This window comes from Lytechinus pictus, unplaced genomic scaffold (genome assembly GCF_037042905.1).
Source record: "Lytechinus pictus isolate F3 Inbred unplaced genomic scaffold, Lp3.0 scaffold_31, whole genome shotgun sequence".
Lineage (NCBI taxonomy): Eukaryota > Metazoa > Echinodermata > Echinoidea > Temnopleuroida > Toxopneustidae > Lytechinus > Lytechinus pictus.
Window position 1 is genome coordinate 351,268 of NW_026974151.1, and position 21,391 is coordinate 372,658.

The window sequence follows — 21,391 nt, forward strand, 5'->3', positions numbered from 1 at the left end:
CTTCTAAAGCCTAACCTATTATAAATTCATTCTGTAAATTGACATGAATTTAAAAAAAAAATTTTTTAGCCGATTCACCCCCGTCCCACAGCTCAGACCCTGCACCATAAAAAAAATATTGCTGTCCCTGTATAACATAAATCTTTTTCCACATATTTTGGTTTTGATGCTACCCATGCTAAGCGTCCCCAAATGCGATTTTTGATTTTTTTTCAATTATTATTATTATCTTTTTTTTTTTTGGGGGGGGGGGTCGTAACGGGAAAAAAAACTGGCCAGGACGGTCTTTATTCTTATCTTTTCTACCGCGTTACTCGAAATTAAAAACAGAAAATAGGAGAGAGGAGACAAACAAGCAATATTAGAGTGTATAGGTCAGAATATTTGCGTCGGGGGGGGGGGGCTAGGTCAAACAAGAATAATAATAAAACGTCATCAGTTTGACAAGGGTCCGAGGACAGAGTTGCGACAAACATTTTGGGATTTTTTAAAAGTAATCTAAAAAAAAATAAAGTCATATTGTTATACGTTTACAGTAAGTAGATAGTCATGGAACTTTAGCAAAAGCGCGCTTGTCTATTCCCCTTTTTATCTCTGTCTCTCATTCTCTCTCGTTCTCTGTGACATATGAACATTTTTTTCCTATAATTTCCTAAATGATTCTTCTTTCATCCTTATATGCATCATCACCCAGGGGAAGCGCTTTTATGCAATATGAATCACTGACCGATGTCATAAGCACCTGTGTTGTCGGTAATTGATACATTTTTTCTTTATTGTTTAGATACGGTATGTTGGTCGAAAAAAAGGTATTCATAAAAACTTTTTGTATTGATAAGTACGAAAAGCATTCAATAGGTCACCCTGCCGATAAACACTAATCTTCCTTTTGTTCGGGGCGTTGACCATCTGTATCCTGCTCTTTTCGGAAGGAATTTGTTTGAGTGGCCGCCCAGACATTCTTTTGTTTGCGTAGTGCGGATATCATGAAATACATGGACGTTTCCCTTTTGAAAAGAGCGTAAGATGAATGGTGTGCTAAACTGCTTTCTTTCCTCTCTTTTTTGTAAGAATACACGCTTAAAAATGAAGTGTTGAATCGAGCCCTTTTAAAAGTGCTGAAATACGAAAACGCCACTTTAACAGTTTTAATGGTAGAAAAATGGTTACAAGATGTCACGTACGGTAAAAAGTGTTGATTTAACTCTATAGCATAGATAAGTGTCATGTCATGCACGTCACTCATAAAAGGAAACCCCTTCTAACCACCTATGATATGAATGGGAAACGACTAAACGTTGTCTCAAGTCACAATTACTTAGGTGTCGAGATAAATAGCAAATTAACCTGGTCGGATCATGTTAATACTACCATATTCAAAGCGAATAGGGTTTTAGGCCTCCTTCGAAGAAACTTGTATAGTTGCCCCCGTAATGTAAAAGAAACAGCCTATAAAGTGTTAGTACGTCCAAAGTTGGAGTACTGTGCTTCTGTGTGGGACCCATACACGAAAGACCAGATCAGTAGACTAGAAGCAGTTCAACGAAGAGCAGCTAGATTCGTCTGTAAAGATCACAGGAGAACCAGTAGTGTTTCCCAGATGCTGAAGTCACTTGAATGGAAATCTCTCGAAGATAGAAGAGCCATCCCAAGACTTACACTTTTATATAAATCTGTAAATCACAGTGCTTCAATCAACGTAGGTCGATACTTAACAACTCCCTCTCAAAATTCTGTCAGGACACGGAAATCATCGTCAATCTCTTTCTCCCGACCAACAACAAAAAAAGATTGCTTCAAGTACTCCTTCCTTCCGAGGACTATGGCAGAATGGAATCTGCTACAAGTAGACATACGTGAAGCTAAATCGGTCGATGGTTTTAAGACAAGGCTAAACAAAATTCAAATGTCTACTTTCATCCGGGGGGCACACCATTAATTCAAATTCATCACTAGCCACACACGCCTGCAGCAATTATATCCCAATTGAGGAGTTTGCCTGCAGTAACAGGAAGAAGAAGAAGCAATAGTGCTGAATTGACTAATTTAAAAGTGTTAGGTCACAATGTAATTTGATTGGTCCACGCCTCGCTTGACGTCATCGATCATAGCGTCATCACGCACCCAAGATCCCAACTTTACGACCATGGAATGACTTCAACTTTTAATCCAGACCAATCGTACAGAAAACTGGTAAGTGAAAATTACATCCTTTAAAAATTTACTTCACTGTTACTTAAAGACAATTTCGATTCGAAGATTGGTAATATATTTGGGCAAAATAAGTCACAAATCTATTGTTCAATTCATCTTCACGCCGGCTACTGTTCGTCACTGCACACAACAATTATCTTCATTTGCACGTACATGTGTATCTAGACTGTTCGACTAGCAACGTTCATATCTAAGTTAGATTCAAAATGACATGCTCATTTTTAAAGTGAAAACTTTGGCCTATTTTGTACAAGATCCAGCCTCAATGTAAAGTAGATTTTTAACTTTTATTTCTGTGACCTTAATTCAAAGAACACAGCCCTAAAGTAGACTATTATTTTCTTAAAAATTGGTGACCGCACGGTACAACTGAACTAGCGAGGTTACACGCACGCAGCATGCCAATGCAGACGTGATGCACGCATGGTGATAAATCTCGTGCGACGGGCGGGCGGGCTGCACGTAGCTCAGCGCGCAGCCCACCGCGTGGTGACCCGTTTCACCAACGTTGACATTGTCGTTGATTTCATTTTCAGTGAAATTTACGATCATTTTGAGTGACAATTCAAGTTTGACTTTTCTGCCATATCTAATTCAAAACATTTATTTTATGATGTTCTTAGGAAATAGATCTGGGAATTTTTTTTTGTCTAGATCTAGACAGTAGTAGACTAACCCCCAAATAATCATTAATAACCCGTTTCAAAGCCTCTCTCAAGCTGTCTTCTGTCTAGGTTCTCCAAAAAGGGAAGAAATAAGTATTTTTCGTCACGTTTACAACTCCGTTCGTTTCTGCATAGATCTAACTATAGTTACACTTTTCAGGACTTTCTTTCTCACGTTGATATCGATCCCAGTTAAATGAAGTTGGCGATCAATTAGTGTCTTGTGATTATTATAGTGTTAATTCTGAGTGTTAGATCTATACCATTACGGTATAGATCTATTGGTGTTATAAAAATTGATCGCTAATTTCATGTAACTCTGATCGCGATTATTGCGAGCAAGAACTGATTAACACAGTGCGTCTCAATGACCCCTACCTGCCCAATCTGATCTCCACACCATCCATTTCAGTAAAATGATTAAGTGCATATTTCATCAAATTCATATTTAAGGCCACCATATTTACAGCATTTTACAAGAGAACTTTAATTTGGTTGCCATCTTCAATTATTTGTAGACTCAAATGGAGTAAAACTTGTGCAACGCTTATACATTGCTAAATGACGACACGCGAGCAAGCAAGAAGAAAAATTGAAATAGACGGTATTTCAGCATAGTTTACCCTAGGATTACCGAATACCCCTAACGATTATAATCATTTTGTTGATCACCTATCACGTTCAATTTTCTTGTTGGGTGAAAAATTATTGAGGGGGGGGGGGTAAGCGGTTGAATGAGCTGATGGGGGGGGAGTAAGAGGCCAAGCGAGGTGATTATAGCGAGGGAGGGGGATTCAGAGAAGCTGATGAACTTTTTACCTTTTTCTCTTTTTTTTGGGGGGGGGGGTGGTTGTAACCCCCTCAACCCCCCAGATCCACTGCTGTTAAGTATTATAAAATTTTGCATAATTGCAATCATATATGACTGTAAAAATTTAATAATTTTCCGAAGTAGAAATGGCAATGATAATGCAAAAAGATCAATTGTCTTGTATGTATTACTTGTCACAGGAATGGAGATATGAGCAAGTTGTGTGATGGGACGTCATAAGTCAGCAGCTGCACGCCGTTTTGCAAGGAAGAGAAAAGCAAGGCAACAATCTAGTGCCAAGGGTAAACTTCAACATCAGAGGGTGGTGGAAGGTAATGACCTCCCTTCTCCAGATCAGGTGATAACATCAGAACCAATTTCTCTCAATACAACAAACTGTGATAACTACTGCAGAGACACTGATACAAACTCGGACAGATCTTTACCTCCTTTTGTTGATTCCAGTTTTGGCAGTAATGTCCACAGCACCACCTACCCTGCTGATAATTCAACTACGTCTGGTACGTTCACTTAAAAAACAAATCATTTCGTCACGCGCACCTCTTCTCTGTCATCAGACAATCGTAAGGTGTCTGAGCTTGAATTCCTCAATGATCCTCTGTTCATACGGTTTAGGGAATACACACTCCTCCACCATCGAATAAACAAGGTGAGCCTTCAGTTTGATGAATTAAATGTATCATGAACATTTCCTGTAAATGTTTTGCATGTAATTTAATTATATGTGGCCTCCCAAAGCTGTTATCACACTTACATGCTGCCCACGCATTGTATGATGGACCAGGGCTGATTTTACAGTGTGGACAAGGAGGATGTCCACAATCATTTTTCACTTTCAACTCATTCAGGAGACATCTGCTGAGTTCCCATGACCTATGTACTGTACATGATGATGATAATGAAAGAAATGAATGTGTAATAAATGTAAATGAGGCTGAAGACTTGCATTTGGAGGCAGAATTGTATGGTGAAAACCCTGACCAACAAGACAGAGACAATGCAGATACTGAAAACGACAGAGAATTGTGTAATGGAGACACTCTTAAGAAAAGAGCAGCACTTGTAGTTACAGCTCTGCTTTCACAACCTAACTTAATTTATTCTACAATTGAAAGAGTGATAGATCAGTCATCTACACTTGTTGAGAACATTGTATCAAATTTAGAAAGTAAAACAAAAACAGTTCTGGACAATTTAGGTGTGGATCAAGCTTCACCTGCTTACTGTGAATTGTTTGCTGCTTTTAATGAGGCTAAAAATCCATTCTTAGACTTAGAAACCCGCCACAAACAAGAAAAATATTTTGAGAATGAACTTTCATTGAACAAGCCTATATCTGTTGTGCTTGGGAACAGATTTGATGTAATAACTGACAAAGAGACTGGACGTGCCAAACAAGTACTTGTTCAAGATACCTTCCAATATGTTTCAGTCAAGAAAACTCTTGGAACAGTCCTGAGTAATCCTGTAGTACTCGCCGAGGTCAGTGCTACTTCTCCCTCTACAGATGGTGTCAAGAGACGTTATTGTGACAATGTTCAGTTCACAGACCATCCTCTCTTCAGTATTTGTCCTGACGCCTTGCAAATTGCATTATACTTTGATGAATATGAGGTCACAAATCCCATTGGAGCAAAACGTGGAATTCACAAGCTTGGGGCCTTGTATTATACGCTGCAGAACATCCATCCAAAGTTGAATTCTACTCTCTCAAACATCCATCTGTTGGGTTTGTTCTAGGCCAACATTTGGAGTATTGAAATTAATGTACTGCATAGGCAACCACAATTACTTGTATGGAAAACTCTGGACCACTGTGGATTTTGATGATCATTTCTTCGCCTTTGAAGTTGTGGAACAGATGCCTCAAGAGTATTTCCTTCTTAAGCAAGAAGAGTTGAAGGACCACCATCCTCTTCAGGCCTACAGCTCCTATGCACTTCATGATGACTGGTGCTCCTATGTGGTGCTGAGAAATGCCATTACCATGTCAGGTTATTATCAGAAAATGTTATTGTAGTGTTTTTAAATTGAACTTGGCAACAATTTTTTCAATAAGCAGAGGGCTAAACCCCAATATATCCAGCATATTATTTGAGTTTGCTCCAGCATTCTCAGATATTAAGTAGACCATGCTTATTTTCAAGCTTGAAGAATAAACAATATTCAAGAGTTTAGAAAGAAATTAATCAACTGTCTTACAATATTGCTTTCACTATGTTTAGGGTGCCGACTGCAACCCTTGCTAGATATATAAATGTACATAAGAAATTAATTATGAAATTAATTTAGTTTTTTGTTTATCGAAGAACCTTTTTGAAACATAATTAGGCCCCAAAATGTTGAATTTTGGTGAAAAATTTAAGTGGTCTTGGTCTCGGAAAGCCCTGTCTCAGTCATTGAGCCATATGTCTCGAGTGGTCTTGGTCTCAGCTGAGCCGGCCTAGGATACAACATTGGTAGAAGCTGATTTCAATGGGTTTTTTTTTTTTTTTTTTTTTTTTTTGTCGTTTTATTTTTTACAGTACGATTGATATTTATTTTTACCAGTGAGATTTTATGCAAGAATTTGCAGGGTTTGATTTTAAATTTGCGGATTGTAATGTATTTTATTATGAATCGCAGTATAATGCACAGCATCCAAACATGAAAGAGGATATATTAACGAGAATATTATTGTGCTTCATGATGGTTTTAAATTACCATTCTGTGCTTATTAGGTGGTCTGTCAACGACAGATCACCTATTAGTTTTGTCAGAATTTTCTTTCTTCTTTATTATTATTATTATTATTATTTATTTATTTTTATTTATTTCCGCCAATTTTTTGTTCCAAGGATAACTCCAGATCGGTTTTGTCATTTTCTTTTAATTTTGGCACATTCAAAGGTCATTGTCATAAGACGTGACAATAACATTTTCAAGGTCATCAGGTCATGATGACGTCATCTAGACGCCATTTTGTAAAATCACATTATCAATCATATCTCCATTATCAATTATCAAAAATTAACAATATTTACATCACATTAACTTCAGGTCAAGGGTCAACAGTTCATGTCATCAAAGGTCACCTGGTGGTCACGACGCGCGCGTACGCGCTCGTCAAAATTTCAAATTGCTCAAAATCACTTTTTGACCAAAGTAGAGTACATTTCAGGTCATTTTAAGCATTTCAAAAATTTGCGCACGCACACGTATGCGCGCGCGTTTCCGCGCGTAACGACTTCAACGCAACGCAGAAACGCCGTTTTTTTTTTATATCATTGCATTGATAATATAATTCTGAGCAATTTGATACCTTCATCAACCTTCTACGACCATTAATAACGAAATTAACACCCGTTAAAGTTTGCAGCACGTGTGCGCGCGAGCTCTTACTATAGGCCATATATGGGCAAAAACATGCCTATTAAAAATTCACTGTAGCTCTTTAACTAGTGCGTTGACCCCCATTTTTTTTTCATATATCGATAGAGTATGAGTTGTAGATTTGATTTCATGTCACCATTATCCCTCAATTTGATCATGACGTCATCATAATGGCGTCGGAAGATAAAATATAAATTTTCCTTGTTATGACGTCATAATAATTATGCAAATTAGGCTTTAACTCCGTGAATATTGGTCAATTTTCGCCCAATTTTCGATAAGTTGTAGTTTAGAATGTACTCATTCTCCTCAGTTAGCATGAATTTTCATTTTGAAAAAAACGCATCATGGCGTAAAATAGCGATCAAAAGAGGCATGTCATTTTTCCTCATTTTGCGTGTAATCTCTATGGGACATGACTTTTTCTCAAAACTAGATTCTACATTCCTCTATTTCGTGAGCTATATCTCCACTTTTTCTTGTCAGTTGTCTCTGAGCTTTTAAAATGTTGTAGCTGAGATTCTAAGCTTTCGGAAGTGTGCCCTCCATTTTTTGATCAGATGCCGGGATCATGCCCGTTTTTCGCTTGCAAAATTGGATTTGCAATTCTCAAATTTGCTTACTGCCTTACGTGTAATCCCTATGGGGAATGTCGTGGCTCAATGGATAACGCACTTGACTTGCGTTCTCTGGGGCGCAGGTCCGAGTCCTGGGGTAAACAAGATGATTTTTTTTTCTTTTTTTTTTTCTTTTTTACCACCTCGTACATGATCCTTTATGATAATTAAAAGGTATAAAAGTTAAAATTTAGCAAGATAAAACAGATTATAATTACTTTTTTCATATCACATGTATTGTCATATATATATCAAAGAGACCATTTTCACAGTGCTTTATCATCTCCCGTCTTTCACAAGTATTCCATCCATAATGAACATTACGTTGTCATCATGAAGATCATATTGATCTGCTGGAACATGGTAATGGTGATCATGATGGCAAGAATAAGGACAGACCACCTAATTCGTCCGCATGACGAATTAAAATCTAGTTATTATTATTATTATTATTTATTTACTTTTATTTATTTCCGCCAATTTTTTGTTCCAGGATAACTCCAGATCGGTTTTGTCATTTTCTTTTAATTTTGGCACAGTCAAAGGTCATTGTCATAAGACGTGACAATAACATTTTCAAGGTCATCAGGTCATGATGACGTCATCTAGACGCCATTTTGTAAAATCACATTATCAATCATATCTCCATTATCAATTATCAAAAATTAACAATATTTACATCACATTAACTTCAGGTCAAGGGTCAACAGTTCATGTCATCAAAGGTCACCTGGTGGTCACGACGCGCGCGTACGCGCTTGTCAAAATTTCAAATTGCTCAAAATCACTTTTTGACCAAAGTAGAGTACGTTTCAGGTCATTTTAAGCATTTCAAAAATTTGCGCACGCACACGTATGCGCGCGCGTTTCCGCGCGTAACGCCTTCAACGCAACGCAGAAACGCCGTTTTTTTTTTATATCATTGCATTGATAATATAATTCTGAGCAATTTGATACCTTCATCAACCTTCTACGACCATTAATAACGAAATTAACACCCGTTAAAGTTTGCAGCACGTGTGCGCGCGAGCTCTTACTATAGGCCATATATGGGCAAAAACATGCCTATTAAAAATTCACTGTAGCTCTTTAACTAGTGCGTTGACCCCCATTTTTTTTTCATATATCGATAGAGTATGAGTTGTAGATTTGATTTCATGTCACCATTATCCCTCAATTTGATCATGACGTCATCATAATGGCGTCGGAAGTTAAAATATCAATTTTCCTTGTTATGACGTCATAATAATTATGCAAATTAGGCTTTAACTCCGTGAATATTGGTCAATTTTCGCCCAATTTTCGATAAGATGTAGTTTAGAATGTACTCATTCTCCTCAGTTAGCATGAATTTTCATTTTGAAAAACGCATCATGGCGTAAAATAGCGATCAAAAGAGGCATGTCATTTTTCCTCATTTTGCGTGTAATCTCTATGGGACATGACTTTTTCTCAAAACTAGATTCTACATTCCTCTATTTCGTGAGCTATATCTCCACTTTTTCTTGTCAGTTGTCTCTGAGCTTTTAAAATGTTGTAGCTGAGATTCTAAGCTTTCGGAAGTGTGCCCTCCATTTTTTTATCAGATGCCGGGATCATGCCCGTTTTTCGCTTGCCATATTGGATTTGCAATTCTCAAATTTGCTTACGTGTAATCCCTATGGGGAATGTCGTGGCTCAATGGATAACGCACTTGACTTGCGTTCTCGGGGGCGCAGGTCCGAGTCCTGGGGTAAACAAGATGATTTTTTTTTCATTTTTTTTTTCTTTTTTACCACCTCGTACATGATCCTTTATGATAATTAAAAGGTATAAAAGTTAAAATTTAGCAAGATAAAACAGACTATAATTACTTTTTTCATATCACATGTATTGTCATATATCAAAGAGACCATTTTCACAGTGCTTTATCATCTCCCGTCTTTCACAAGTATTCCATCCATAATGAACATTACGTTGTCATCATGAAGATCATATTGATCTGCTGGAACATGGTAATGGTGATCATGATGGCAAGAATAAGGACAGACCACCTAATTCGTCCGCATGACGAATTAAAATCTAGTTTGTTTTTTCATCTTTATAGATTAGAAATGGAGAAGGCCAGCTGTAATTTATGTGTGAGTTACGGGCAGAAAAAGAAACTTTTGACTGTATCCTCATCGAGCCCGGAGGAACTCCTCACAAATTTGAAGTCCAAGATTGCGATCAAGTTTTCTCTCAACAATGAGGCATACACCATGAAACTGAAAATGGAGCAATTTCAGACCTATGTTGATATCGATGAAGAGGACATGGATGATGTGAATTTGATGCGAGATGGTGGTAGTATCATTATAGAGCCAGTTACATCATCACAGAGCCCACAACGATCAACAGGTGCCACTGTCATACCATCGTCCCCTGAAGATGGCCACGTCCTACATGTCCAGTGTTCTACAGATGTGTCAACTACTCCACCTGTCAAAGAAGCCAAGGTGCCTACAAAGTCTCCCTCACTTAAAGTAAAGGTAATATACTTATTACATGTATTTTGGTAAAAATCAAATTTTGAAAACTATCCTGGGCATGATACTAGTCTTTAGTAAAAAAAAAAAAAAAAAAATCTCAAAATAATATTTAGAGCTAAACAATTTGAGATGGTACTTGTGTGATATATTTACAGTAATGACCAACTACTTCATGTAGTTATAGTTTCATTCAAACTAATTAAAAGAAAATATACATTAATTTGTAACATGCATTCAAAACTTTATTTTCAAATGAATATACTTCATTTACTAGTTGGCTTGTCCAAAGATTAATAAGTGTATGTATAAAACATGTATATTGTTATTTCTGCCCCCTGTTCTAATCCATCATAGGGCTTTGATGTGCGAGAAATAGTGAGGAATCACCCTCGTGGAGCTCTTATCGAAGAGGAATACTCTACCAACCAGACAATCACAACAGAAACTCGTCATTTGTTGACAACTATCGTGGCAGCTGAGATGGTCAAAATCTATTCATAGTAAGTAATGAAACAGCTCTACTTGTAATGTATATAAGTTATGTATGCTAAACGTGAAAAAAATGGCAGAGTGAGATTTATTAGTACTTTATAAATTGAAGATACTAGTATTATGGCATGATAATGTAATTACTCATATAATTACCACATTATTTTGTTCTTGTCTATATCATCTTGCATCAAATTGTAACATAATCAGACAACCAAAAGTGGAACATATGTGTACATGTACATACAAGTATCACTGTATGTTTCATGTAAGTCTTAAGGAACATGTCAGCAGGTGTTAGTTTTGTTCATCTAGCACATATAGTTGTTTAAATCTGTATAATCCTTGTTTTCAATATTGCTATGATTGTCCTTTGGTGTGTAAAACTTTGATGAAATTCACATCAGCTAAAGAATTTAACCTAATTTCTAACATGTGGAAGATTTCCACAGTATTGCATGTTTTAGTGGGTATGGAAAGGAGAAGTTTGTTTCTGGAGCTCTGCAGAACTGGCCAACATGTATGACAGATGTTAGAATTGTATCTGCCATTATTTTTTTTATTTCGTATAACCAATTCATTAAACATTTTTTATATCATGCAGCTACCCAACGAGAGAAGAGAAAATTGCAGTTGCCAAAAGTATCATTACTGCATATCCCAGCTTGAAGTCAACTTCATCAAAGTATCCCTATGTAAGTATACCTAATTTTTGCCACATGAATTTAAAGTGGCACAACAAAGAGATTGTCTACCTGTCTGTCCAATGTCTACAATCTTATCATTATGTAAAATAACTTTTGAGCCATGTTTCTGAATACAACTATATTTGTGTAGTTAAAGGGGAAGTTCACCCTGGAATTTTATTGGTCTTAAAAAATGAAGAAAAATAAAAGAAAAATATGAGTGAAGGTTTGGAGAAAATCGACCTAAAAATTATGAAGTTACGAATATTCAAAGTTTTGATTCTGTGACGTCACATGCGAGCAGATCTCCTATGTGTTATGTAGTGTAAATTTCATAAAATGTCATTTTTTTCAAAAGAAATTAATTATGTCACCTGTGCGGTCAATATACCATCAAACATATGTTCATATACATGACTATATCAAATTGACCCATCCCTTTATCAAGAACCATGAAAAAAAGACAAATTTATGGAATTTACATACACATCCAATGGGAGAGCTGCTCGCACGTGACGTCACACAATCAAAACTTCAAATATTCATAACTTCGCTATTTTTGGGTCGATTTTCTTCAAACTTTCACTAATATTTTTTTATTATTTTTCTTCATTTTTTAAGACCAATAAAATTCCAGGGTGAACTTCCCCTTTAATGCATGTTCACTGTAAGACCTCCACATGCTGAGTCCAAGCTCACTTCTAGGAGTTACAGGTTATTTTTATAAGATAAAATATGTCATACATGAAACTTCAGTGATATTCCACTTGATGGACTTCTTTGCAAGTGGTCAAGACACACTTGTTGGATCAAATATAATATGAATATGTATATGAAGATTATGAGAGTCCATGTAGTGGAGAGTTGTGATAATACAAAAAGACGATATGATATACCAGAGATACATTTTACTCCTACTTTTATTTTCTACAAACAGCTAGAACCGAATTTTTGTGAGGTACCACCTCACTTCCTCAGGGTATATATATCTGCTTTAGACAAATAATTCAAATAAAAACTTCCTAATGAAAGATTGTTCACAGATTTTTGCCCATGGGGCTTTGTCAAGTGATTTGATAGTAATCAGAACAGGGTAGTCCAAAAAATGGGTGGTAACAGTTGTACAATCCTGGCGTCTCTTGTTAAGGAATATGGGTGGTTGAGTAGCCATGAATTCCTACTTTAATTATTCTGTCCCATTTTATCTATTTCCTGTTGTCTGTCAGATACTCCTTCCATTTTCGTTCTCTATTCACGATCCTGGTGCTACTTGACTTGAGAATGGGTGGTTACAGTAGTACGATCCTGGCGTCTCTTGTTGAGGAAGATGGGTGGTTGAGTAGCCATGAATTCCTACTCTGATTCTTCTGTCCCATTTTATATATTTCCTGTTGTCTGTCAGATACTCCTACCAATTTCGTTCTCTATTCACGATCCTGGTGCTACTTGACTTGAGAATGGGTGGTTACAGTAGTACGATCCTGGCGTCTCTTGTTGAGGAAGATGGGTGGTTGAGTAGCCATGAATTCCTACTCTGATTCTTCTGTCACATTTTATCTATTTCCTGTTGTCTGTCAGATACTCCTACCAATTTCGTTCTCTATTCACGATCCTGGTGCTACTTGACTTGAGAATGGGTGGTTACAGTAGTACGATCCTGGCGTCTCTTGTTGAGGAAGATGGGTGGTTGAGTAGCCATGAATTCCTACTTTAATTATTCTGTCACATTTTATATATTTCCTGTTGTCTGTCAGATACTCATACCAATTTCGTTCTCTATTCACGATCCTGGTGCTACTTGACTTGAGAATGGGTGGTTACAGTAGTACGATCCTGGCGTCTCTTGTTAAGGAATATGGGTGGTTGAGTAGCCATGAATTCCTACTTTAATTATTCTGTCCCATTTTATCTATTTCCTGTTGTCTGTCAGATACGCCTTCCATTTTCGTTCTCTATTCACGATCCTGGTGCTACTTGACTTGAGAATGGGTGGTTACAGTAGTACGATCCTGGCGTCTCTTGTTGAGGAAGATGGGTGGTTGAGTAGCCATGAATTCCTACTTTAATTATTCTGTCACATTTTATCTATTTTCTGTTGTCTGTCAGATACTCCTTCCAATTTCGTTCTCTATTCACGATCCTGGTGCTACTTGACTTGAGAATGGGTGGTTACAGTAGTACGATCCTGGCGTCTCTTGTTGAGGAAGATGGGTGGTTGAGTAGCCATGAATTCCTACTCTGATTCTTCTGTCACATTTTATCTATTTCCTGTTGTCTGTCAGATACTCCTACCAATTTCGTTCTCTATTCATGATCCTGGTGCTACTTGACTTGAGAATGGGTGGTTACAGTAGTACGATCCTAGCGTCTCTTGTTGAGGAAGATGGGTGGTTGAGTAGCCATGAATTCCTAGTTTAATTTTTCTGCTACACTTTTATTAATGTTTGTCGTCTGTCACAAAATGCCCCTTTATCTTGAGATTTGTTTTTGTCAATATTTTTCTATGATCTTGGTACATGTATCTTCAGTGGTTCTCAACGTAGTTGTTAAATGACCAAAATCAATTCCATCCTTACATTCTCCTTTCTTTCTGTTTTCTTTGAGGATATTTGGTATGATGAAACTGATTCAGCTCGTGGATATTTGAGCTCGAAGCTTAACACCATGCGGAGGTCTCTACCTCGTGAACAACAGCGAAGGCCAAGGACAGGAAAATATTCAGGGCTGCAGGTGAAAGCTTTCAAGAAAGAACTGAAGCGCACATTTCAACAAATGGAAGAGGTGACCTCAGAAGAGGAGGATGAAATTGTCAACTTCTGCAAAAGGGCAACTGCAGAGAGCAGTGCAGAGGTCCTGGAGGGCATGGGCAGGACGTTCCAAAACAGACGAAATTGGATCTCTGAGAAATTGCCAAAAGTCACTGACATCCTTGAGCGATACCCAAGATTTCTAGATACACCGACAGTTGTAAGTAGTACATGTAACAATGCTCCATGTAGGAATTAACTAATAATTAAAGGGGGACTTTAATCATAAAATACAATTTGATATTTTATAAATGGAGTCTGTCTGATGCGAGATATAAATATCCCACGTTTTCATTTTACTTCTGTTAGCTTACAGAAGCATCTGAAATCTCAAATTGAACCCTCCCCGAGCTCTTAAAGTGGAAGGCAACTCAGACATTCACATGCTTTCAGTGAATAGAGAAGGCACCAGTAAAAATTTGAACAAAATTGGACAATACGTTTTCGAGTTATGGATTTTCGAAGTTTTCGTAAATACTTATTATGGACATCTTCAAGTTGGCAACTCCGCCAGAATCTGTGATGTCATTGTGGACAACTCCCCATTGGTAATGTACATATATTGTCACAAAATTTCATTTTTACAAACTGTTAGGGGGGCAATAATATTCATTCTTTCAGAAATGATGTAGAAATAATTTAGCAATGACATCTGTGTACATGATTTATTTGGAAGTACTGTACAAAGTACTGTTAAAAGAGATGATTTTATCAACCATATTTATATGTATGCATGTTTATTGAAGATACAGCAAGAATTCAAGCTGTTGTTACCAGAGGCCACTGCCAAACTTATCAGCAAGTGGGAGACAAGATTTGTGGAGAGCATCCTACACATTTGCAAAATGTCCAGGCTGCCGAAGATACAAGCATTGATGAAGGACTTGTATCATCCACCTTCTGAGTTAGGTGACCAGTGAGGGTAAGAAAATGTGTCCTTCAGTTTGATAGATAAATATTGTGCTTGAATAGGCATTTTTAGTTATACAGAGCAGGATCGATAAACAAACTCCTGTAACATTCAGAAATTTTGGCACACAATATAAAGAAACAGGAAAAAAAAAATTACAATAATTTGAAGGAGGATTTTCCAATAAAAGAAAAATATGACCTGACCGATCAGAGTGCAACAAACTGCATGCCCGAAATCCCTGGGCACTCATAAGTCTGTGTCAGGCATGGAGGTATCATATCAAGAACTTGCATGCCAGTTTGGTACACAGAATAAATTAGTGTTTAGCATGTTTAGCAGGTCAAATAACTTTGTCCAAGTTTGAAATGTCCTTAAAATCACAATATCTAAATGCATGTTTTTCATGATTTCATTTTCCTCCCAGCTGAATTTATTGGCTTAACTCATTGTCATGTGGAGGCTGTGATTTTGATAAGCTTTGATAAACTTTTCTTATTATATCATCAATAACTCCAACTACACCATTTCTTTTGTTCAAAATCATTGTTTATGCTTCAAAAATGAGTTACTACTTACTTCTACTTATATCTTATCCAAATTTTTATCTTCTGTTTATTGTACTTATTAGGAGAGAAATCACTCTATGCATTCATGGGGGCTGTGTACCTACTTCCATCTAACGCGGCAAAGAGGACGTCCTTGGCAGATGCAGTGCAGTACTTCCTGGTTACAAGACCGGTATGTTTGCTATGTGCATGAAGTCTAATTTCAATCTTTTGAAAGGAGTAAAATTATTACATTCATTCTTTAATGTGGGATGAATTTAATGAAATTGTTACGATATTCATTAGTGGTTTTTCCATTATTTTTTAATTAAAATTTCTGAAAAACATCCAATGCAGTTCTAAAAAGATCCAGTTCTTAGTTACCCCCACTAGGACAACTACCCCGCTGGACAACTACTCCCTAGAAGAATTAACCCCAAGGACAACTACCCCTGACAATTATCCCCAACTATCAAATGTCCTGGGGGTAGTTGTCCAGTGGGTAATTGTCCGGGGGGGGGGGGTAGTTGTCCTATTCAGTATTACTTAAATTCAGATTGTGCTTTGACAAACGTTTTCAATTTATAGAAAAACAACAGAATAATTGTGGTTTGGTTTATTCTACAAAAGGCTCATTTCAAATGGGTAACATACAAATTGACCAAAGCTGTTATCGAAATCTTAATATGTTGTCTTACAATTGTTTTCACTTTTGTCCCCCAAATGATGTAAAAGTATGTATTTGAGCCTATAATTGGTAAAGGCTTGCAAATACTAAATTTTTGTCCATTGTTACTCTCTTACAGCTTGGCACCAGCGTAGAAGCTTTCATCAAAGAGCAGCGAAAGAATGCAAAAGTGAAGCGAAGCCAGCCATACCTGCTGGGGCTAGGGACTCGTCGCCTGCCAGTGCAGTACTTTGTCGTCATCGATGAGCAAGCAATCCCCTGCCCAGGAGATATCACTTCATCGGTGGATGTTCTTTTTAAGCTGCACTACGTGTTCAACATTCATTACGCAACTGAACTGCAAGCATTCTATAAGTTTCTGGAACACTTTGTGTATGAAGTTGGCCATCCAAGGGATGTTATCCCAGCACGGGCCAAGGAGTTGATGTCGAGTATCACTGCTATTAGCAGCAAGTAATATGTTATGAGAAGCTGGCCGTCACGGTTATAGGCGTCACTACAATTATAGTCTGAAGGCTTCTGATCAAACTAGTTAATAGTAGAGGTGGGCTATAGAAGTTGACCTCTTCTAGACACTCATCACACCTTAGTTTGATGAGTTTAAGTGTACTGACACATTATTGGAAGAATTTTTTTTTTTTTAATTTAAAATCCAGGGTGCCCCGTCCAAAAACGTGAAAAATCCAAGATGGTAGCCATTTTAGCCTTGAAAATGCACTTTTGCCATATCTTTGTCATTTATAAATATTTGTTCATGATTTGGGTGTCAATAACTTTAGGTTTTATAGGTCAAGGAATCAGACTAGACTGTTAACATTTAAAAATACCAAATTTATCTATGCATGCTATTTAACCCTATTTAGACTTGGGGGGGGGGGCTAATACAGCCCCCTCCCCCTCAACGTTTTGCATAATAAGTCCGCCGTGCGAGATTTTTTTGTCCACACCGTACACTGACTTTATACTTCTAAGTCTCGCGTAACTTTTGAGACGAAATTTGTCACGTCCACACGTACAGATTTTAAGCCATGCCCCTATGAACAAAATTTTGTCATGCCCCAAATTGCTCAAAATACATGATTCTGTGTACAAAGTCAATACAAATTGAGTTTTCTCATCACAATTAGAAATGTTTGATTAATTCTAATTTATTTGGTAATACCTAATGTGACTATTGTAACTCCTAGATTGCTATTTTTGGGGGAAATATTCTTTATAGCATTTCTAACAATTCTACTTGACAAAAAACTTGGTACCATGTTTAATTTCTTAAATATATTTCATTGTTTTAACTTTATTATATCAATTTCTTATATTTCTTTGTTTTTTCAACTATGTTAGTTGTTTTTTAGCTACATATTTCAAATAACATTTCTGAAGCATAATTATGCTGAAAAGAAAATTTATTCAGCCAGTTAAAATTGAAAATAATCAAACATGATCTGTTAGTTTTTTTTTATTGACTAAGTACACAAAATAATGTATTTGAACAATTTTGGGCGTGTACATTTTTTGGCCCGGGCACCCTGGATTTCCAACTTTTTAGGTGGTCTGTCAACGACAGATCACCTATTAGTTTTGTCAGAATTTTCTTTCTTCTTTATTATTATTATTATTATTATTACTATTATTTATTTTTATTTCCGCCAATTTTTTGTTCCAAGGATAACTCCAGATCGGTTTTGTCAATTTCTTTCAATTTTGGCACAGTCAAAGGTCATTGTCATAAGACGTGACAATAACATTTTCAAGGTCATCAGGTCATGATGACGTCATCTAGACGCCATTTCGTAAAATCACATTATCAATCATATCTCCATTATCAATTATCAAAAATTAACAATATTTACATCACATCAACATCAGGTCAAGGGTCAACAGTTCATGTCATCAAAGGTCACCTGGTGGTCACGACGCGCGCGTATGCGCTCGTCAAAATTTCAAATTGCTCAAAATCACTTTTTGACCAAAGTAGAGTACGTTTCAGGTCATTTTAAGCATTTCAAAAATTTGCGCACGCACACGTATGCGCGCGCGTTTCCGCGCGTAACGCCTTCAACGCAACGCAGAAACGCCGTTTTTTTATATCATTGCATTGATAATATAATTCTGAGCAATTTGATACCTTCATCAACCTTCTACGACCATTAATAACGAAATTAACACCCGTTAAAGTTTGCAGCACGTGTGCGCGCGAGCTCTTACTATAGGCCATATATGGGCAAAAACATGCCTATTAAAAATTCACTGTAGCTCTTTAAATAGTGCGTTGACCCCCATTTTTTTTTCATATATCGATAGAGTATGAGTTGTAGATTTGATTTCATGTCACCATTGTCCCTCAATTTGATCATGACGTCATCATAATGGCGTCGGAAGTTAAAATATCAATTTTCCTTGTTATGACGTCATAATAATTATGCAAATTAGGCTTTAACTCCGTGAATATTGGTCAATTTTCGCCCAATTTTCGATAGGTTGTAGTTTAGAATGTACTCATTCTCCTGAGTTAACATGAATTTTCATTTTGAAAAACGCATCATGGCGTAAAATAGCGATCAAAAGAGGCATGTCATTTTTCCTCATTTTGCGTGTAATCTCTATGGGACATGACTTTTTCTCAAAACTAGATTCTACATTCCTCTATTTCGTGAGCTATATCTCCACTTTTTCCTGTCAGTTGTCTCTGAGCTTTTACAATGTTGTAGCTGAGATTCTAAGCTTTCGGAAGTGTGCCCTCCATTTTTTTATCAGATGCCGGGATCATGCCCGTTTTTCGCTTGCAAAATTGGATTTGCAATTCTCAAATTTGCTTACGTGTAATCTCTATGGGGAATGTCGTGGCTCAATGGATAACGCACTTGACTTGCGTTCTCGGGGGCGCAGGTTCGAGTCCTGGGGTAAACAAGATGATTTTTTTTCATTTTTTTTTTTCTTTTTTACCACCTCGTACATGATCCTTTATGATAATTAAAAGGTATAAAAGTTAAAATTTAGCAAGATAAAACAGACTATATAATTACTTTTTTCATATCACATGTCTTGTCATATATCAAAGAGACCATTTTCACAGTGCTTTATCATCTCCCGTCTTTCACAAGTATTCCATCCATAATGAACATTCCGTTGTCATCATGAAGATCATATTGATCTGCTGGAACATGGTAATGGTGATCATGATGGCGAGAATAAGGACAGACCACCTAATTCGTCCGCATGACGAATTAAAATCTAGTTATTTTTATTTTTCAAATAAGTTGTCGGTACACTTAGACTCGTCAAAATAAGGTGTGATGAGTGTGTCTCGGAGATGTGCCCAAAAATTTGCCCTCTATAGCCCACCCCTATTTTGAATATGGGCATTGTTGTGCTTTGAATGATGAGGATTGTATTTCCATTAGAAACAATTTGACAAGTCACATCTGATATAAATAATGCACAAATGGACTCATTTGATAATTTTTACAGGTGCATTCAGACTCAAATTAGGAAGTGAATTATTCATTGTCTGAATTTAAACTACTTATTTGAATTGTATTTCCATTATAAATAGAGACAATTTGACAAGTCACATCTGATGTAAATAATGCACAAATGGACTCATTTGATAATGTTTACATTTGCATTCGGACTCAAATTATGAAGTGAACTATTTTGTCGTCTGAATGTAGACTACTTATTCTATGTTCATAATTGTGTGTCATTTGATAATTATTGAAAGCCGGTGTTTGAAATATCAGTTGGAAAGTAATTCTCTCTACATAATATCTTAATTTGACAACTATAGTCAGTCATAATTTTATTATATGTGAAGTGACCCTGCATGTGCGTTGATGTCATCGTAACACCATCGTAGAGGTCAGCGCCAGTGCCTTAATTCCATGAGTTGTTGATCTGCAACTTGCGCATCTCTGACAACTCTGTTTTTGCATATTCCTATAACCTTTGAGAGAGGGCGCTATGTTATGACATCACATGCATATGGTCTATTTCGAAGTCGGCCAGTGACTGTATGCCATATGGACATGATTATTCCAATTAATTAGATTGTATTGTAACTTGAAAATCTATTTGCATACATGTATTACCATGTCAACATTGTCATGTTCTTTTTATGAGTTCACAGCAGCTCATTTTACCCTATCTGTACATAAGTTTACCTACATTATAGGTACTGTTGCTCTTTAAATGATGAGAATTGACATGTTCCCTTATAATTAACAAGGTTTATTATGTGTGTTATTACTGTTAACCAAAGTTCTATTTGATATTTTTTTCAAATGATACGTAGAACATGTTATTTTAGGTTGAATGTTTACCAACAATTATGGAAAGCATGTTAATACTTCATAGTTAAATGATCTGCATATTAGGACTTAATGAATTTAAACGTGTTTCGATATTATCTGCATTTGAAGAGATATTTCCAATCTGAATAATACTATAGATGGAGACCATTTAACAACATACATCTGTTATTTGTACAGGCACATAAACGGACTTAGAAATTCTGTAATGATTTTTCTTTTTAGGCTCTTCTTTTTTTCTATTCAACAGTGTCTAATTTGTACAGCAGTATAGTAGAAATCATGATTCTCTTTTTTTTTTTTTCTTCTTAGGTTTAGGTTTCTTCTAAGGTTTGTCATTTCCAAATTTGAATTTTCCGTATCAGGATGTTCACAGTTGAGTGTCCCCGCCAAATGAGGGGATACTATGAAACATGTTCCGTGCCTATCTGTGTGTCCGTCCGTCAGGCGAAATTTTTTTTTTTAATTTCTCATTGCATATTGCTGATTTTAATTCCCATTGCTCTGACTGATAAAGATGGGTGAGGGCCTGATAATAACTTCTACACTGAAATGCACAAATCACTAAATCATTTGTGACCTTTTGAATCACAATGCTTAATGAATCTGAAACCCGTTTAATTTTCAGAAAATCAACCGTCTTTCATTTTTTGAATTCTGAACCATTCCAATAAACAACCTTTGGAAATACAATGTACAAACATTTTAAAAATAGAACCAGTCTAAAATGTTTCCATGCATCATTC

General features: G+C 36.6%; 1 protein-coding gene across 2 annotated transcripts; it reads left to right on the forward strand.

The window, feature by feature from the left end:
* The first annotated feature begins 2,087 nt into the window (after positions 1-2,087).
* LOC129269580 (uncharacterized) lies at positions 2,088-21,097 on the forward strand. Of its 2 annotated transcripts, XM_064115389.1 has the most exons (10): positions 2,091-2,193; positions 3,891-4,360; positions 9,787-10,210; positions 10,565-10,710; positions 11,304-11,394; positions 13,990-14,352; positions 14,939-15,114; positions 15,734-15,843; positions 16,457-18,090; positions 19,479-21,097. In XM_064115389.1, exons 3-7 carry the CDS (start codon positions 9,794-9,796, stop codon positions 15,110-15,112), a joined length of 1,191 nt encoding a protein of 396 aa, XP_063971459.1. In that variant the 5' UTR covers positions 2,091-2,193; positions 3,891-4,360; positions 9,787-9,793; the 3' UTR covers positions 15,113-15,114; positions 15,734-15,843; positions 16,457-18,090; positions 19,479-21,097. The 2 variants fall into 2 exon arrangements, with proteins under 2 accessions (XP_063971461.1, XP_063971459.1); XM_064115391.1 differs by lacking the exon at positions 3,891-4,360 and having other exon boundaries at positions 2,088-2,193; positions 16,457-17,884; positions 19,336-21,097.
* Positions 21,098-21,391: the final 294 nt, after the last annotated feature.